Raw genomic sequence first — 19,602 nt, 5'->3', positions numbered from 1 at the left:
AAAATCAATAGGCATGATTGTCTCATGACCCTATAAAGATAGGTTGCCAGGCAACGAAACCTACGCCCACAGCAGCTAAGTCGTCTGAGAAGTCAACAAGAGTTGTCGCATATTTTTTCTATTGTCGGTAATGAAACATTTATAATACACTAAAATCTGATTAAGAGTAACAACTCATTAAGTAATTATCATAAGGGCCATAACCATTTAGTTCCAAACCCACTTTTTTCCTCAACCAGCGGCTGCCAGGCATTATACGCCCCCATTTTCGAGAGATGGATAGAGAACAAGCTAAAAAGAAAGTGAGTTTACGTACAATCAGGGGCCATAATTCAGGAAGTTACGGTCCGATATGCGCGAATATCAAAAGGAACCGAGATCTTTGAGTTATAAACTTACATTTCAAGTTTCAACAAAATCGGATAAAAAATTGTGACCTCTTTAGGGTCCACAACCTTGAAATACCATATTTTTACGCTATTTGAGAACGAGGGGCGGCCATTTTGTCAGTTTTGGGCTATTTTCACGAAATTCGAACTCAGCTGTCCTTAGGGTGTAACGGTGATATGATAATAAGTTTTTTTAAATCAGATAAAAATTATGACCTCTATAGGGTCCACAAGCTAAAAACACAATTTTTTGTACAATCAGGGGCCATAATTCAGGAAGTTACAGTCCGGTATGCGCGAATATCGAAAGGAACCGAGATCTTTGGGTTATAAACTTACATTACAAGTTTCAACAAAATCGGATAAAAATTGTGACCTCTATAGGGTCCACAACCTTGATATACCATATTTTTACGCCATTTGAGAATGAACGGCGGCCATTTTGTCTGTCAGTTTTGGGGCGATTTCACGAAATTCGAACTCAGCCGTCCTTAGGGTTTAACGGTAATATAATAATATGGTTTTTTAAATCGGATAAAAATTATGACCTCTATAGGGTCCACAAGCTAAAAACGCGATTTTTCGGACAATCAGGGGCCATAACTCAGGAAGTTACGTTCGGATATGCGTGAATATCGAGAGGAACCAAGATCTTTGGGTTATAATCATACATTTCAAGTTTAAACTAAATCGGATAAAAATTGTGACCTCTACAGTGTTCACAAGCTAAAAACGTGATTTTTTGTACAATCAGGGGCCATAATCCATGAAGTTACAGTCCAATACATGCCAATATCGAAAGGAACCAAGATCTTAGGGTGATAAACCTATATTTCAAGTTTCATTGAAATCGGTTAAAAATTGTGACCTGTAGACTGTTCACAAACAATTGTGGACGGATGGACAGGGGCAACGACAATATACGTCCACATGAAAATGTGGGCGGATAAAATAGGGTCTAGCACAGGCAGTGGATTTACGTCTAGCATTGAAAGGGTTAAACAATGTGTATAAATTTGACCTCAATCAGATATTAACTTTAGTCTCTAGAGCAACCACAAGATGTTATCAAGGACCATAACTTTAGCAGTGGGGGGGGGGGGGAATGCCCCCCCCCTGTAAAAATGTTTTGCCGCCCCGAAAAAATTGCTGACCATGGCTCTAAAATATCTACTGTAGACTTTGCCTCCCCCCTCTAAAACCTTCACTGCCCCTCCGTGCGGGCCTGGCCATAACTCTGGTAGTAAGTATCGGAAATCATTGAAAATCACTGGCCTTCTTCGTCTCACAAGTCCCAACCTTAAACACTGTGTATAAATTTAGCCTCTAGAGCATCCAGAAGATATTTCAAAGTTCTCAAGGGCCATAACTTTAGCATAGGAAGTTTCATCTTGTGACCTTAAACACTGTGTATAAATTTAACGTCAATCGGATATTAACTTTGGCCTCTTAGAGCGTCCACAAGATTTTTCAAAGTGACCAAGGGCCATAACTCTGGCAGTAATTATCGGAAATTGCTGAAAATCAATAGGCTTCTTCATCTCATGACCTTAAACACTGTATAAATTTAAAGTCAATTGCTTGTGGACGCCAGACCGACGGACGGGTCGACGACAACATACGACCACATTTCAATATGGGCGTATAAAAACATAAAAGGAATTTGCTGAAAGTTTCAGTCAAATTGATCCACTCTGAAGAAAGATTTTTGTGATTAAGTCATGAATAAAAGTTGAGCAGAAAATCGGATAATAATCCAGTAACTATCGCAGGGTAGCATTGACATCGAGAGTTATGGTCTGGATAAGTTAATTAATGTCTAATTAATAATTTAGATAACATTTCAGGCCTAACGAAAGACCTACAATAGGCAGATTTAGCTCTTGCATAATGTATGTTTAAACGTTTTTTAAAATTAAATTGTGACTTTTCATACAATCAGGGCCATAGTCCAGGAAGTTACGTTCGGATATGCGCGACTATTGAAAGGAACCAAGATGTTTGTGATATAAACAAAAATTTAAAGTTTCATCAAAATCAGATCAAAATTGTGATCTCTAGAGGGACCACAAGTTAAAAACGCGATTTTTCGTACATAATTCAGGAAGTTAAGATCCAGTACTTTGCCAATATCGAAAGGAACCAAGATCTTTTGGAGATAAACCTATATTTCAAGTTTCGTCAAAATCGGACAAGAATTGTGAACTGTAGAGTGTCGACAAACAATTGTGGACGGACGGATGAACAGGGGCAACAATATACGTGGGTGTATAAAAACAACTTTAAATTATGTTTGATTATCATAGATGCTTTATTCCAACATTCATGCCAAGTAACAATTCCTAGTGCAAATGACATCAATATAGAAGTTTGAACATTATTAAATAGCTGTTGTATGGCCCGGTTAAAATCAAGGTTAAAATTTGATACCATACTTCTCACAATAAACATATATATATACAATGTAACATATATAAGTTATATATACGTACACGAGTTGTATATATTTAAGAGAAACAATAAATGTTCTGATTGTAGAATACCAACAACTTGGCAAGATCATAGTCTCATTTAATCCCTTTAATAATCTCATATAAACATAGGCTGTAAAGGAAAAATACTAAAATAATTCAACAATTGTTAACAGAAAACTGACTTAATAGTTTTGTTAACTTATTTCTTAAAGTAAATAAATAAATCAAAATATACACATACATAAATGTTGTTTTTTTTTTTTTGGGGGGGGGGGGGGGGGGGGTATATCACCAATGAAGGAATATCAGGCTAACATCAAATTGTGAATACCTATATTCAACAGAGTTTCCATTGTGAGGTCTACATACATATATAGTATATATATATATATATATATACACACACACACCTCAAGTCCCAAAAGGAAAATAAAAACTTAATAGAAGTAAAGAGGAAATAGTTAAAGATTGTGAAATTTACAGTGAGAAACTTCTAATTGATATTCAATATATCTTTAACATAATTATATGTCCTATCAAACGATGATTAATTAGCCTACCTTTACAATATGGACTTGAGTATTGTCCCATGTATTTATTTACTTGCTCATTACGTTAAAAATATTTGTTTACATTTGTACAAGTCTCTAAATAAACCTAAGCAAAGTTAAGACAAACAAGGCAACAGTACATCTAATGTCCCCATCTCAGTCTCAATATAGACGATTGACACTTATTAATTACTTGCACAAGTTATCTTTTATAAGGCATCAATCACAATCTGATTAAAACACAGAACCTATTTTGTTTCGTTTTTTAACAGTTCAAAATTTTGTTTTGTCTTTACTACACTAGAATCTGGTACAGTTGTTATTGTGGTGTTCTGGATGATGTGAGGGTTTAGCCAATGAAACGGTCTTGTTACAGTGAGCTTTTGGTGTGTGCGTGATGCAAGGAACTGTGGGAATCCACTTGAAACATCAATGCTGATTGGGTGATCAAATGTATGACATCATAGGGTCAAAACCCGCTTGTATCACCTCTGACGTGACCTATCACTACAAACGGTCAGATCTTCATGCAGTGTATAAAAAAAAAAACGGAACGAAATATAGATGTGTATTTTAATCAGATTACATAAATCAATACTCAGTACTGAACTAAGTCAAGGTATATACTGATGAAATGAAACTATACACCAAGTTTTATGACTTCCCTCAATTATTTAGAATCACAGTTATCTCTTCCAAAGCATTCACAAATCAAATTACTTACTCGTATCTCTGCTTAACCTGAGCAGAAAATGATCGTTGAATTTAGTTAAGGCATTGATGTAATGAAACTATACACCAATTTTCACCGCTCTCACACAGAATCAAAATTATTGTGTTCTATAGCCTCCATCAACCAATCTGGAATGAGCAGCAAATGCTCGCCTCAGAAATCAGTCAAGACATTCAACTAATCTGCACAAAGTTTGAACAGTGTACATCAAATAGCAGATTTTTCTTGTTTTCCAAAAGTTGTGACAAATAGATGGACGAACCCATTTTAATTTTCCCTTGCTTTTTTCCAAAGGTGGTGGAGAGAAAGTTAATTCCATTGCCCTTGTACAAAACTACTATTCACAGTATACAAATACAATACTATTCCTTATAATACTTTAACAGCAGATGTTTTATTTGGTAATAATTTAGAGTAACTGTTTTACCATAAAAATAGAATATTTCAATCCTCCAAATAATAAAAAAAACAACAAATAAATAAAAATAACTATACATCAAAATATATTTGTTCTTTTAAAGAAGGGGATAGATCTCCTTAGGAAAATTCGGTCATTTAGTGATTTTAGAGAAATTTATTGATTGCCTATAGATGGAACATGAGAACCTTTAGTATCTATAAAGATGGTATATCATTCATTCACTATGATCAAATCATAACCTCACTTGCCAAAGATGCTCTTTTAATATAAAAGAACATATGTTTAAATACTAGGCATACTGATCAGAAGCACCAAACATCGACATGAAGCTGATTAAAAACAATTTTATAAGATGAATGGATACCTGTAGCCATGCACAGAGATCTAAGTTTTACTTGTAAAAGAAGGATGGATAAAAAAGTGCATGGTTCAGTGGTTGATTAAATGATTTGATATATGGATAAATGACAAGTATAAACAACTCCATCTGGTAGTCATTATAAGAATAAGATGAAACAATTCTAATTGACATCCCAATTCTTTGCTGCCTTAATCACCCCTTTGCTCTCTCCAGCTCAACTGGCCGCAACTTTCAATTTTTTACGTCGACTACCATTTAAATCCAGTGACTCGGAACTACTTGTATCTGTTTCTTCTGAGCCTCCGTCAAATGCTGAAACAGTGCCTCCTTTTGGATTTACTACTGATGACTGAGCAAACTGACCGGTATTTCTTGCCTTTTCCAAAGCTCTTACTGTAACTCAAATATTAAAAGCAATTATTACACTAACATTATCTTCCTTGTGTATTTAATTTGTGTACCTTAATTTGTAAAGCACATGTGAGCATTTAGTAGTGGAACTTGTGCGCTATTAAAAAAATATTCAATAATTAATAGTAATTCAAACTATTCATACATTGGCAGACTCTTGAGCTACAATTTACAATAATTGTTGTGTATCTGTAATCAATAACTCATTGAACTACTGAATGCAAGCACTTAACAAAAGATGATGTATCAGTTCACACTAATGAAAAAGTACATTTGCAAAAGATTCGTCAGTTTTCAAAGAAGAAACTGTAACCAACTTTAAGATAATTTCCTATGCTTTAAGATTTTTATGGATGTTTCACGCAAAAATATTCTTTTCCTCATTACTCTGTTTTATCTTTTTAATATTCTGAATAACAAATCTACATTTCTAATAGTGTTACAAAGGTTTTATCATTCACCAATCCGAACAAGTTATTTTTAATAATAAATAATTAACCAGTACACTAATTTCAATGTGGATGTAAAAGATAGGTTGCCAGGCAACAAAACATACGCCCACAGCAACTAAATCGTTCGGGTAGTCAATTAGAGTTGTCGCATATTTTTACACTAAAACCTGATTAAGAGTACCAATTCATTAAATAATTGTCAGAAAATCATTAGAATTTGTTTGGCCCATGCTAACATTTAGTATACAAAACATTTAATATCAAGAAAATCAATATACTTGTTCGTCTCAAGACCTTGAACTCTGTGTATATAAAGTCAATCAAAATGATTATATATAGGCGTAAACGGTTTATAAATATAACATCAATCAGATGATAACTATGGTCATAAAGCATCTACAAGATTTTTCAAAGTGATCAAGGGCCATACCTCTGTTGAAAATCAATAGGCTTCTTCGTCTGATAACCTTAAACACTGTGTATAAATTTAAAGTCAATCGGATATTAACTTTAGCGTCTAGAGTGTCCACAAGATTTTTCAAAGTAATCAAGGCCATAACTCTGGCAGTAATTATTGCACATCGGCAAAAATCAATAGGCTTCTTCATCTCATGACCTTAAACACTGTGTATAAATTTAAAGTCAATTGCATTTTAACTTTAGCCTCTAGAGCATCCACAAGCAATTGTGGATGTCGGACCGACGACAATACACGACCACATTTCAATGCGGGCGTATAAAAAAGACAAATCTTACTTTGTTGTTCTAGAACATTATTTTGCTTTTTTAAATCATCTATATCCTGTTGATTGCCCTGATTTTTCCGCCTCATAAACTGAATATAATCTGCTGCTTTCTTTAGCACCTGTGCCCTGGATACCTGAAAAATACAAACATTAATTAATTAATTAATCGCACATTTATTTTTTTCAAAAGTATCGAGCAATCAAACAATACACTAAGTTTCATCATTCTCTATCTGATAGAATCACGATTATCTTGTCCCAAAGCATGCAGTCATCACTCTCACTTAATTAGAATTAAAGTTATCATGTCCCAAGGCATCAACCAATCAGATTGCTTATCTCTGTTTACCATAAGCAAACAATGTTCATCATCGAACTCTATCAAGGCATTCACCTAATGAACGGCTACACCAAGTTTGAACATTCTACCTCAATTAGAAGGAGAGTTATTGAGTTCCAAAGTCTCGACCAATCAAATTGCGTATCGCTCTGCTTACCCTGAGCAGAAAATGCTCATTATCAAACTTAGTCAAGGTATTACTGTAATGAAACTATACACCAAGTTTCATCAATCTCACTTAATTAGAACTAAAGTTATCGTGTCCCAAAGCATCAACCAATCAAATTGCTTATCTCTGCTTACCCTAAGCGGAAAATGCTCATCTTGGAACTCCATCAAGGCATTGACCTAATCAACACATACACCAAGTTTGAACATTCTAGCTCAATTAGGAAGAGAGTTATCGTGCCCCAAAGTATCAACCAATCAAATTGCTTATCTCTGCTTACCCTAAGCGGAAAATGCTCATCTTCGAACTCCATCAAGGCATTGACCTAATAAACACATACACCAAGTTTGAACATTCTAGCTCAATTAAAAGTTATCGTGTCCCAAAGCATCAACCAATCAAATTGCTTATCTCTGCTTACCCTAAGCGGAAAATGCTCATCTTCGAACTCCATCAAGGCATTGACCTAATCAACACATACACCAAGTTTGAACATTCTAGCCCAATTAGGAAGAGAGTTATCGTGTCCCAAAGCATCAACCAATCAAATTGCTTATCTCTGCTTACCCTAAGCGGAAAATGATCATCTTCGAACTCCATCAAGGCATTGACCTAATAAACACATACACCAAGTTTGAACATTCTAGCTCAATTAGGAAGAGAGTTATTGTGTCCCAAAAAGTGTGACGGACAGACAGACGGACAGACGGACGGACGAACCCATTTTAATAGTCCCCTGCTTTCTTCGAAAGGCGGGGGACAATAAAATTATTATATCAACTTAATAAACCAGATCTGTTAACTGTCTTTACAGGTACATCACAGATCGCTCGTCATTGTTTTGAAAACTCATTTCGGGACTAACATATGGTTTAATTTTGTTTCAATAATTCACTTGTGTGTACGTAGGGGTCTTTAGCAGTGGGAGGAAACTGGAGGACCCAGAGAAAACCCACGAGGTTGGACAGGCGACCCTACTCCTTTTCACGTACAAGAAATGACTTTTAGGGATTAATGCACATCCAATGCCTCTGAAATAATGACATTTCCTGTGTGTTCATCCAAAGTTTATTGTCAATGTTACTTGTTTACTTTCGTCATGGTACTATAAGGTCGATGCTTTTTGTCAGATGTCATGCCACCACTTGTCAGTGAATAAGCATTCTAGTCTAAGCCTTTAAAGGGACATTAATTGTCATATACTCATAGTCTGCATGTAAGGGACACTGCATGCAACTGTCATTTCATCATAGTGTAAGCATTTTAAGGGACTTATATTTCATAACTTGTCATAATTAGCTCTAGTCCAATTGTCGTTAAATTTTGTCTTTTCAAAATGATATATGATTGATGTCTAAATGTCTCAAGTCTAACGGAAGATCATTGAGCCCTTGAATAACTAAATAAAAACATACTCTTTAGTTGATGTATAATTCAGAAAAAGCTGAAAATATTTAACATCAAGTTAGAGTTATTGTGTTCCAGAAAGTGTGACCAAGTTCTGCTTAGCCCAAGCAGAAAATACTTATCACCAACTCGTAATGAACATCTACACCATATACACAGTATATGAAGAAACCAGCGGTTGCCAGACAAGATACGCCCACTTTTTGCAAGAGATCGAGAGAGAACAAGCTAAAAATAAAATCTATTTTTCGTACAATCAAGGGCCATAATCCAGGAAGTTATGGTCTGAAATGCACGAAAATATCGAAAGGGACCGAGATATTTGGGATATAAAGATATATTTTAATTTTCTTAAAAATCAGAAGATAGGTTGCCAGGCAACGAAACATACGCCCACAGCAGCTTAATCTCCCATGCAGTCAACAACAGTTGTCGCATATTTTTACTTTTTCAGTAACAAAACATTTATAATACACTAAAATCTGATTAAGAGTAACAACTCATTAAGTAATTATCAGAAAATCATTAGAATTTGTTTCGTTTTTATAAAGTTCTGTGTATCAATCTGAAGTCAATCGGATGATAACTTTAGCCTCTAGAGCGTCACAAGATTTTTCCAAGTGATCAAGGGCCATAATTTTAGCAGTAATTATCGGAAATTGTTCAAAATCAATAGGATTCTTCATATCATGACCTCAAACACTGTGTATAAATTTAAAGTCAATCGGATATTAACTTTAGCCTCTAGAGCATCCACAAGATATTTTGAAGTGATCAAGGGCCATAACTCTGGCAGTAATTATCTGAATGCGCTGAAAATAAATAGGCTTCTTCGTCTCATGACCTTAAACACTGTGTATAAATTTAAAGTCAATCAGACATTAACTTTAGCCGGAATAACGGACTAAAAGGAGTGGCCCTTTTGTAAAGCAGTTTGGGTCAGATTTTTACGAAATCCAAACTCAACCTTCATTGATGTGTAATGGTGATATATTTAAACTTTTTTTAAAAATTTAGCGGGTCCACAGGCTAAAAATGTGATTTTTCTAACAATCAGGGGCCATAATCCAGGAAGTTATTTTCGGATATACCCGATTATCGAAAGGAACCAAGACCTTTGTGGTATAAACATGTATTTCAAGTTTTATCAAAATTGGATCAAAATTGTGGCTTCTAGAGGGTCCACAATCTTGATATACCATATATTTACACTATTTGCGTACGAGGGGCGGCCATTATGTCTGGCAGTATGGGTTAGATTTTTACGAAATTTGAACTCAACCACCATTAGGGTGTAACGGAGACGACTAGAGGGTACACAAGAGCTCTAAAAATGTGCCTTTTCAGACAATCAGTGCCATAGTTCAAGAAGTTACGATCCAATATGAATGAATATCGAAGGGAACCAAGATCTTTGGATTATAAACATGTATTCCAAGTTTTATCAAAATCAGACCAAAATTGTGACCTCCAGAAGGTCCACAACCTTGATATAGCATATTTTTACACTATTTGTGTACAATCAACACCCATCTATTTTGTCCGGTAGTTTTAGTCTGATTTTCACTTAATTCTAATTCAACCAACAATATGGTGTAACAGTGATATTTCGAACATTTTTTTAAATCGGATAATAATTGTGACTTCTAGAGGGTCCACAAGCTAAAAATGCAATATTTTGTACAATCAGGGACCATAATTCAGGAAGTTACAATCTGATATATGCGCGAATATCGAAAGGAACCAAGATCTTTGGGTTATAAACATGTATTTCATGTTTCATCAAAATCGAATCAAAACTGTGACCTCTAGAGGGTCTGCAACTTTGATATAGCATATATTTTTACACTATTTGCGTACAATTGGCGGCCATTTTGTCCGGCAGTTTTGGTCTGATTTTCACGTAATTCTAACTCAACCAACAATATGGTGTAACGGTAATATATTCGAACGCTTTTTTAATTTGGATAATAATTGTGACTTCTAGACGGTACACAAGTTAAAAATGCGATTGTTCGTACAATCAGGGGCCATAATTCAGGTGGTGATGACTGTCGATAACTTCTCGATAGGTACAATTAATTAAGTTACATAAGAAATGGCCACCGAAAAATAAATACCGCTAACGTTACTCTACAAGTCAACTGATGATTTCATAATGCACAATATATTACACAGTATCATAGGCTATCTCTCATTTTTAATTTCTATTAATACGATGTTGTATGACTATGAATAATGTTAATAACTCATAGTCTACAATATTAGAAAGCTGTGGTAAAATTATGATGGATATTTCAGATTTTATGTTTGTGCAAATAAAATTGTCTCTTTTCTGATTTGTGTTGATAGGTTTTATATTGAGAATAATTGGTGGTATTCGATTCGTCTGTCTTATGTTGTATGGAAAATACTGAACATTTCAAGTTTGTGCAAATCTAATAGTCACTATTCTGAATTGTGTAAATAACATCTTGTATTTGAGAACAGATGGTGGTCAATTAAAAAGAATTGGTGGTTGACGGCGGTGAAAAGACACACCAATAATTATTATAGCATTTGAGATTTGAAGTCATAAAAAAGACCTGTAATAAGCTGATGTAGCTCTTACATAATACATCTTTAAGGAAACGTTCTACTGAACACTTAGCAAAAATTGTTTTCATTTAGCTCTTACATAATGCATCTTTAAGCAAACGTTCTACTTAAATTGTTTTAATTCAAAGTCATGTATTAAATTTGTACCTTTTCTCCATGTAAAGATGGAACTGAGTCGCGCAAACTATGAAAACTGCCTTTGATGTGGTCTCTTCTCTTTCGCTCCAGAGCATTGTGGTGTGCTCTCTTTTCCGTCTGAAACAAAAACAAATCTTTGTTAAATGATTGAAAAACAGTCATTTGTACTAGTAAATTGCTACTCCTATTTGAAACAAATGTACATTATTGGCTAAATGCTACTCCAAAGATAACAACAATCTAAAGTCATTTTTATTGTCCTTCGTTTGCTGGACAAAGACTGGAGAACCCTTGTCGAAACATCGCCAGAATAAATCCTTCAAGTAACTTGTATTCCATGTGTCATGAGTTATTTGTATTGTACCACAAATGAGCATAAAAATTAAATTTGAACAAGCCCAGTAGGTTTAAAGAGAAAGTAGAACGTGGAAGTTTTCACCAGTAATTTTTAGTGTGTCTTAATACAATAATACCACGTAGGTTCACGTAAGCAAAATTTAACCTCTTTTATAATGTCTCAGCCTCAATCTGATTAAAATACAGATCTATATTTCGTTTTGCTTTTTTAATACTTTTGATGGCCTACACTACATGAAGATCTGACCGGTTGTAGTGGAAGGTCGCGTGAGGTCATACGAGTGGCTTTTGACCCTATGACATCAGACATTGATTAACCAATCGGCATTGAATTTTCTAGCTGGTTACCCACAGTTCCTTGCACCTCACGCCAAAAACTCGCCGTAACAGAACGTTTCATTGGCTAAACCCTCACATCATCCAGACGTGGTTATATAAAAACTCTTAGTTCCAGAATGAGATCCTAGAGTAATAAGTAAAACAATATTTTGAACTATAAAAAACAAAACGAAGTAGGATCTATGTTTCAAGTACCGGTAGATTGTCTCAGCAGCTAATCAAATTGCTTATCTCTACTTAGCATCACAGAAAATACTAATCTACCTCAGTCAAGACATTCACAAAGTTTGAACATTCTACTTCAATGAGTAGCAAAGTGTAAAAGATAAGTTGCCAGGCAACAAAACATACACCCACAGCAGATATGTCGTCCGAGCAGTCAACAAGGGTTGTCGCCTATTTTTTTCTTTAGTAATTAAAACATTTTCCACACTCTAAATTCCGATTACGAGGAACAACCCATTTAGTAACTTCTTTGATAGGGATTTTATTAGTAATTGGACATATTAACACTGAAAGAGAGCATTCACGTTGAAACGACCTTAAAAACTGTGTAAAATTTTTTATTAACTTTAGTCTCTTCAGCATCCACAGGATTTTTCAAAGTGATCAAAGGCCATAATTAATTATGGGAAATTTGTTAAAAATCAATATGCTTCTTCGTCTCGTGACTTTAAACTCTGCCTATAATATAAAGTCAATCGAATATTAACTTTAGCCTCTAGAGTGTCCACAAGCAATTGTGGAAGCTGGACCAACAGGATGACAATACATGACCACATTTAAAATCAATCGGATATTAACTAGCCTCTAGAGTGTCCACAAGCAATTTTGGATGCCGGACAAACGGGACATATAAAAAGTGTGACAAACCCATTTAAATAGTCCCTTGCCAATAAAATGTAAAAAGTTAATCTTGTTGGAATTGACTTTTTGTGGAATTGTTTAAATCATTGTCTTAAACATACATTATGCAAGAGCTAAATCTGCCTATTGCAGGTCTTTCATTAGGCCTGAAATGTTATGTAAACTATTAGACTTTTATTAACATGACAAGCCCATAATCAACTCTCAATGTCATCGGATATCTCTGATATTAAGTAGATTAGAACGATTTAATAACATTCTGATTTAATCTAAAAATGGTTAAACGAGGCTAAACTTCAATCAACCAGTGCGGTGGTTGCAATTAATGCACACATCTTGTCAAACCTTCAAAAGCTAATATATTCGCTCGCAATGGAGCAATTTCAATGAAATTTTCAATAAATTCATTTTGCATTATCTAATTTGGAAGTATTATTGTAAGAATGGCCAGCTCTTTATCTAAATCTTACATAATGTATTTTTAACAATCATTGCTGGCTTAAGATGAGATATAAATACATTGTATGCCAGTACTAATGGTATTTAGTATGATCTTTTGGCATTACCCTTGTTACACTGAAGTGCTTCACAATAATTACTTGGCTAGTAACCCCATAGTAATGTACATGTATCAACTTTCATTTAAAAACAAATCACTTGGTTTTGATAATTTAGAAGTAAACAGAGCCTGAACTTCTTGCTCAAAACAATTAATTGCATGTACCACTTATTCACTGGCCCGCTTCTCTGTTCCATGTAAAACAGAAATCAAATCCGTGTGCAATTTGCAATTCCACAGGGTCTAAATATGTTCAAAGAACGTTGAATGTGTAATTATCCACTATTTAGGAGAATATAGGAATCATGACAATAAAGGATTTGTGGTCAGGGTAATGTATGATATATAAATGTAGCTGTATTACTTAAACATTAACTGTACCATGTGACAGCCTGTAGTAAACATAAACTCCTTCCCAGCATGAGTTTTAAATAGTGTACATGGATTATAATGGTAGCTATTGTCTTCAACTTAACCATCTACATATCAAATACAGTATGTATTTTATATGACTAACATGCGATGGTTGGTTTTTATTTAAGTTTACCTCAACAATGAAAGGCAAACAAGTTAAAAGAAGATATTGTTACCAAACTTGTTTGTATTTCCCTATACATGAACATGACCTTATGGACTAGCAAGTACTACTAGTAGATAACTTGAGTTTAATAATAAAGACCAAAGTATTTAATAACCCCAGGTTAATACAGTACATGTGATACTAACAATGCTGACATAATACACCATAATAACAGGTCTATAATTAGGTACATGTACATACCAAACATGACCCATATCCCCTAATCTCAACAATTAAACAATCTCTGCTATTTATTATTTTGTGGCAAAAACACAATTGGCATACAAGTATTAAAGTAATAATATTGTTACTTATCTATAAAACCCAACCCCGTCCTGCATTTGCATTTAGTTAAAAACAAATATTATACAAGCTACATGTAATTGAATCTTACAAACCATCACATCTGAAAATGCTAATTTTGAAATTGGTTGTTTACAGTAAGTAACATTCAGTTTTTGAGATAATGGACATTATTCAAGAAAACTGTAATTACTGGAGCTTAAAAGACAATATGGGTGTCAGTACTGGTTTAACACGTTTTAAATTGCTACAATAGATGAGTAATGAAGATTTAAATTAACGGAAATGACGAAAGTAAAAGGAAAACACACGTTATCCTTCTTTATAGTCTGAAATGACGAGTGATAAGAGATACACGAGCGAATTTCTGCTCCCATATAATTCCTTCAAAGACTAAAAGTTGTTATGTGAGACTGTGAGAGGATATCTGACAATTCATAAAAAATAATTGACTGTCACTAGATAAGAGAAAACGAGAAAAATAGAAATAGTCTGTGCATTACCATGTTTTTATTAGGTATAGAATGAATAAAAACAAGGGAATGTACAGACTACATGTATTTCTATTTTTCCATTAGTGTGCAGAAATTTGCCCTTGTATCTGTTACCACTTGTCACTTCAGTCAGTTATATAGAAGGATAACTCATGTTTTTTCTTTTTGCTTTTGTCACTTCGTTTTTTTTTTTAAAATCTTCTTTACCCATCTAATTGTAGCTATGACGATCGCCGTGTTAAAATTATATTTGGAACGTGTTGAACCAGTTCTATCGCATACGTGATAATGTCTGACACCAACATTCTCCTTTAAACTGTTAGAATTATTGACACTTTAGCCCCAGAAAGTAAATATTTTCGATGAATCATGCTAAATGGATGTAATTTTGTTAAGACATTAAACTTACATTAGTTGACTAGACTAATTTTGACTTTTCTATATGATCAACTATGTCTTATTTACTGTTCTAAGGTGTAGACCAATATATAATTTGAGATTGTCAACAGATAATACAGCCACTATCAGTATCCAATTTTACAATGCATATAATCAGCTTAAAAATTATTTATGACCTAAGATTAATATTCAATTGTCCTAAAATTATATGTAACAATGAATCATAACTTTGTAATGAACGGAATATCAACCTAAGGCTTAAGATCACATGCATGTTGGCTTTCATAACAATATATACTAGACATGCTATACATTGTTCTATGCTGGGTTCATGTGCGATGTACCCTATACTGGGGTTCACTTGTGCCCTATGGCCTTAACCTTTAAACAATGCTTCTTCCGGTGCCAATGAAACTCGTCAACAAAAATCCGGAAATGTTGTTTAAATGCATACATTTCATAGGACTCCAGTAAAGAAAGACTCAAATCGGATTACACAATACAGAAATAACCACTTTGAGCATCCATCAGATGGAACAGACAGAAAATTAATTGAAAATTCTAAAAAATGAACCAATTATAAAATATAAAGCCCTATTAAAACTGCATAAATTGGACATTTCTTGGCAATAGAACAAGTTAGAAACTATCATTTTATATCAATATGAATTATAATTGATTGATTCAATTTGTTGACTGGAATCACACATAATTTTTTAAGCTCTACAAATAATAAAGACAAGATTAAGCAACCATCATTGAAATGTTTTGTTTATAAACCATTTTTTGTCATTTCATACAAGTTTTATCAAGTCTACCAACTTATTAAATCTTGAGATGAAACTTCATAACAAAACAATGATTGATCAATCATTAAAGGGGTGTCTATGGTATACTAAAAATTACTATCATTTCAACAGCAGATAAATGAAACAAGGCACTTTACTCAAACTGTCACTGTGTAAAGAAATCTTATAGCTTGTTCCATCGCACCATTCATGTTTTGGCTCCAGTGTGTATTCTTTTTGGGACAACATATATTATATTGGATGGCAAGTGAATGTGTTATAAATACACTGTAGAATTTAATTATTGTTTAACACTAGTAGCAAAAGAAAAATTGTATTTTGGCGAATACTCTGGAATTTATACCAACACCGAGCAGTTTTACATCGAACTACATTAGTTACAGTAATATTAGATAAACCTCATCTTTTGAACGTGTGTGTCTCGAGATGAAAGATGGAACTAATTAGTTTCACTTTTCAAAGTACATTGATATGATGCGAATCAGATAGTACTGAATAAGCAAAACTGTCATTTGTTTCTTCCAAACGATTGATTATTGTTAATATTTATTACATTTCTGCTACATCCAACTACAATTAAGCATATAATCCTAACTAAAGCGATAATAGCTGGGTTTTCCCAACATTTTAAATTTGACGTTATTTTACATGTACGTCATGAAGTATGAATTAGGGGCTAAATATATGTCGTGTAAACCAGCCAATCAAAATATGAGTCGCGCATGACTACTGCACTGTAATTATAAATGTCTGTATCAGTTTTGATAAAATCACTGCTCGATTTGCAGATAATATTTGCAAATAAACGAAAGTTGTTTCAATAGAATGGGTTGGGTATGTTTAATACATACTAAAATTAACTTGTTTTTAAGATGTTACATGCATTAATAAAGAAATTAAGTTTGCCACGTAAAACTAAAGGCATCCAATCTGAATCATAGCTAAAACAAACACATCAGTATATCGCAGTGCTTTCAGTTATGTTCTCATAGCTAGTAAAGGAAGTGGTCGACAGATTCTGTTATTGAACCATAAATTAAGGCACTTGCAGTCTTGCACCATATTATATTTACAAACTGACAAAACACTTGAATGGCAATCTATAAGATATTTTTCTACTTCAGTGTTGTGCTTGTATAAGAAACATGCAATTTCTGAAAACACCATCATTCCGCATGATTGTAATTTGTATTAGATCCAATGAATGTTAGTCTGTATTAATTTATAGTAGTATACCCGTTCATATTTTTATTTAAATCTGATGGTTGATCCAGTACAATGAGACAACAAAATCAGTTTGACAGTGACACTCCACACTTTTTGTGGGATGGGGACTTTAAATGGTATTAAGTGTGTTATGATAATATCATGATCAGTCACTAGTTAGTTCAGAACGGACTTGTCATTGGTTTGACAGGTTGTGCGAATAGCACGCGCCTGGGTCAATAGTCACGTGGTTACTAAATGAGATTCTGACATGCCAAAACAATTCGAGCATGGTTAACTGTCAAAGACGATCAATGTCAAAAATGACCCACTAAATTCAATTCATTACTCTAAAGAATAAATTTGATTATTAAATATCATATTTTCTTTGTACCTGACTAGAAAATTGGCCAGATGAATGTGAAGTCGAGCCTGATTGGGAGATTCCACTCACACTTCCCTCCTCGTCGTAATCGTCCTCCTCCTGAAATGGCAATGAATATCCTTCATTTCCAGATGCAAAAGCTCCACCAGTTTGGCATCTATACGGCTAAGAGTTGATATAATCTTTAATTCATGCAAAAATGTTTAACTTACGTCGCTCTCGACATCGACGTCTCTGTCTTCATCGCTCATCGTCCGATCTAAAGCCCATACACCAGCCAGCAACTTCCCTATCGAGCTCCCAATATGGCGACTAAACAACGCCACGCGGTCAAACCACGTGCTAAACGAGGCCTGTCAATTTGACATTTGATTAAAATAGAAAATTAAACAGTCAGTTACCACGAATAGAACATTTAATAGCGTTTACTTATAAGAAAAGTTGCATTTGCATTGCACCGCAAGCAATATTTAAGCATTTCTCCGTACTTCCAAAATGACCTTGACCGTAGGTATGTTTTGATTCAGAGAGGTGAAAGTTCAGGGATATATTAATACTACTACTACTGGCTAGCATGGCATGGCGAAGGTGCAAGAAAGAAATAACGTTAACGTCCACATGACACAAACTTATAGGTAATTTCGGGACTGACATATGGTTCAGTTTCATTTAGATAATTCTTTAGAAGTGGGAGAACCCGGAGAAATTCCACGAGGTTGGACAGGCAATCACCTGTTCTTGTCTTCACTCTTTAGTCTTTGTCACGTACAAGCGGTGAGTCGACACCAAGCCACCTGACTCAATGCAATGACAGACCTTCCGATTCAACGCATACAACCATTCGGCCACCCAACATCCCTCGGACTGTAACTTCATGGATTATGGCCCCTGAGTGTACGAAAAATCACGTTTTTAGCTTGTGAACACTGTAGAGGTCACAATTTTTATCCGATTTGGTTTAAACTTGAAATGTATGTTTATAACCCACAGATCTCGGTTCCTTTCGATATTCGCGCATATCGGACCATAACTTCCTGATTTATGGCCCCTGATTGTACGAAAAATCGCGTTTTTAGCTTGTGGACCCCATAGAGGTCACAATTTTTATCCGATTTAAAAATAAACTTTAAAATATCAATGTTACACCCTAAAGGTGGTTGAGTTCGAATTTCGTAAAAATCAGACTGAAACTGACGGACAAAATGGCCGCCCCTCGTTCGCAAATAGTGTCACAATATTGTGTATCAGGGTTGTGGACCCTCTGGAGGTCACCATTTTCATCTGATTTTGATGAAACTTGAAATGCATGTTTATAACCCACAGATCTCGATCCCTTTCAATATTTGCGCATATCGGATCGTAACTTCCTGAATTATGGCCTCTGATTGTACGCAAAATCGCGTTTTTAGCTTGCGGTCCCTCTAAAGGCACAATTATTATCCGATTTAAAAAAAAAAAACACGTTCGAATATATCACCGTTACACCCTAAGGATGGTTGAGTTCGAATTTAATGAAAATGAGACCAAACCTGCCGGACAAAATGAACGCCACTCGTACGCAAATAGTGTAAACATCTGGTATATCAAAGTTGTGGACCCTCTAGAGGCCACAATTTTAATTCGATTTTGATGAAACTTGAAATGCAAGTTTATAACCCAACGATCTCGACCCCTTTCATTATTCGCGCATATCGGACCGTAACTTCCTGAATTATGGCCTCTGATTGTACGCCAAATCGCGTTTTTAGCTTGTGGTCCCTCTAGAGGTCACAATTTTTATTCGATTTAAAAAGAAAACCGTTCGAATATATCGTAATGTTTGTTGAGTTCGAATTTCGTGAAAATCGGGCCAAAACTGCCGGACAAAATGGCCGCCCCTCATACTCAAATAGTTTTTACATCTGGTAAATCAATGTTGTGGACCCTCTAAAGGTCACAATTTTGATCCGATTTCGATGAAACTTGAAATACACGTTTATAACCCAAAGATATTGGTCCCTTTCGATATTCGCGCATATCGGATCGTAACTTCCTGAATTATGGCCCTTTTTAGCTTGTGGTCCCTCTAGAGGTCACAATTTTTATTCGATTTAAAAAAAACCGTTCGAATATAT

The 19,602-nt window shown here is 34.6% G+C and overlaps 1 protein-coding gene across 1 annotated transcript; it reads right to left on the bottom strand.

Annotated features, from left to right (window-relative positions):
• Window positions 1-3,133: 3,133 nt before the first annotated feature.
• On the bottom strand, window positions 3,134-17,856 carry LOC126821269 (protein max). The gene is made up of 5 exons (XM_050549670.2): window positions 17,701-17,856; window positions 17,498-17,587; window positions 11,200-11,307; window positions 6,549-6,672; window positions 3,134-5,322 (listed from the first exon to the last, which is right to left on the bottom strand). Exons 1-5 carry the CDS (start codon window positions 17,737-17,739, stop codon window positions 5,144-5,146), a joined length of 540 nt encoding a protein of 179 aa, XP_050405627.1. The 5' UTR covers window positions 17,740-17,856; the 3' UTR covers window positions 3,134-5,143.
• Window positions 17,857-19,602: the final 1,746 nt, after the last annotated feature.

Source organism: Patella vulgata, chromosome 5 (assembly GCF_932274485.2).
Source record: "Patella vulgata chromosome 5, xgPatVulg1.2, whole genome shotgun sequence".
Classification (NCBI taxonomy): Eukaryota; Metazoa; Mollusca; class Gastropoda; family Patellidae; genus Patella; species Patella vulgata.
Note: the sequence above shows the minus strand (reverse complement) of the source record. Positions and strands in the feature narration are given on the sequence as shown.

What these genes read in the sequence shown, in the direction of transcription:
- LOC126821269 (XM_050549670.2), bottom strand. Translation starts at nt 17,739, where the DNA reads ATGAGCGATGAAGACAGAGACGTCGATGTCGAGAGCGAC. An exon ending in ACGTCGATGTCGAGAGCGAC is followed by an intron (nt 17,588 to 17,700) that starts GTAAGTTAAACA and finishes TTGCCATTTCAG; the next exon opens with GAGGAGGACGATTACGACGA. An exon ending in CATCTTTACATGGAGAAAAG is followed by an intron (nt 6,673 to 11,199) that starts GTACAAATTTAA and finishes TGTATTTTTCAG; the next exon opens with GTATCCAGGGCACAGGTGCT.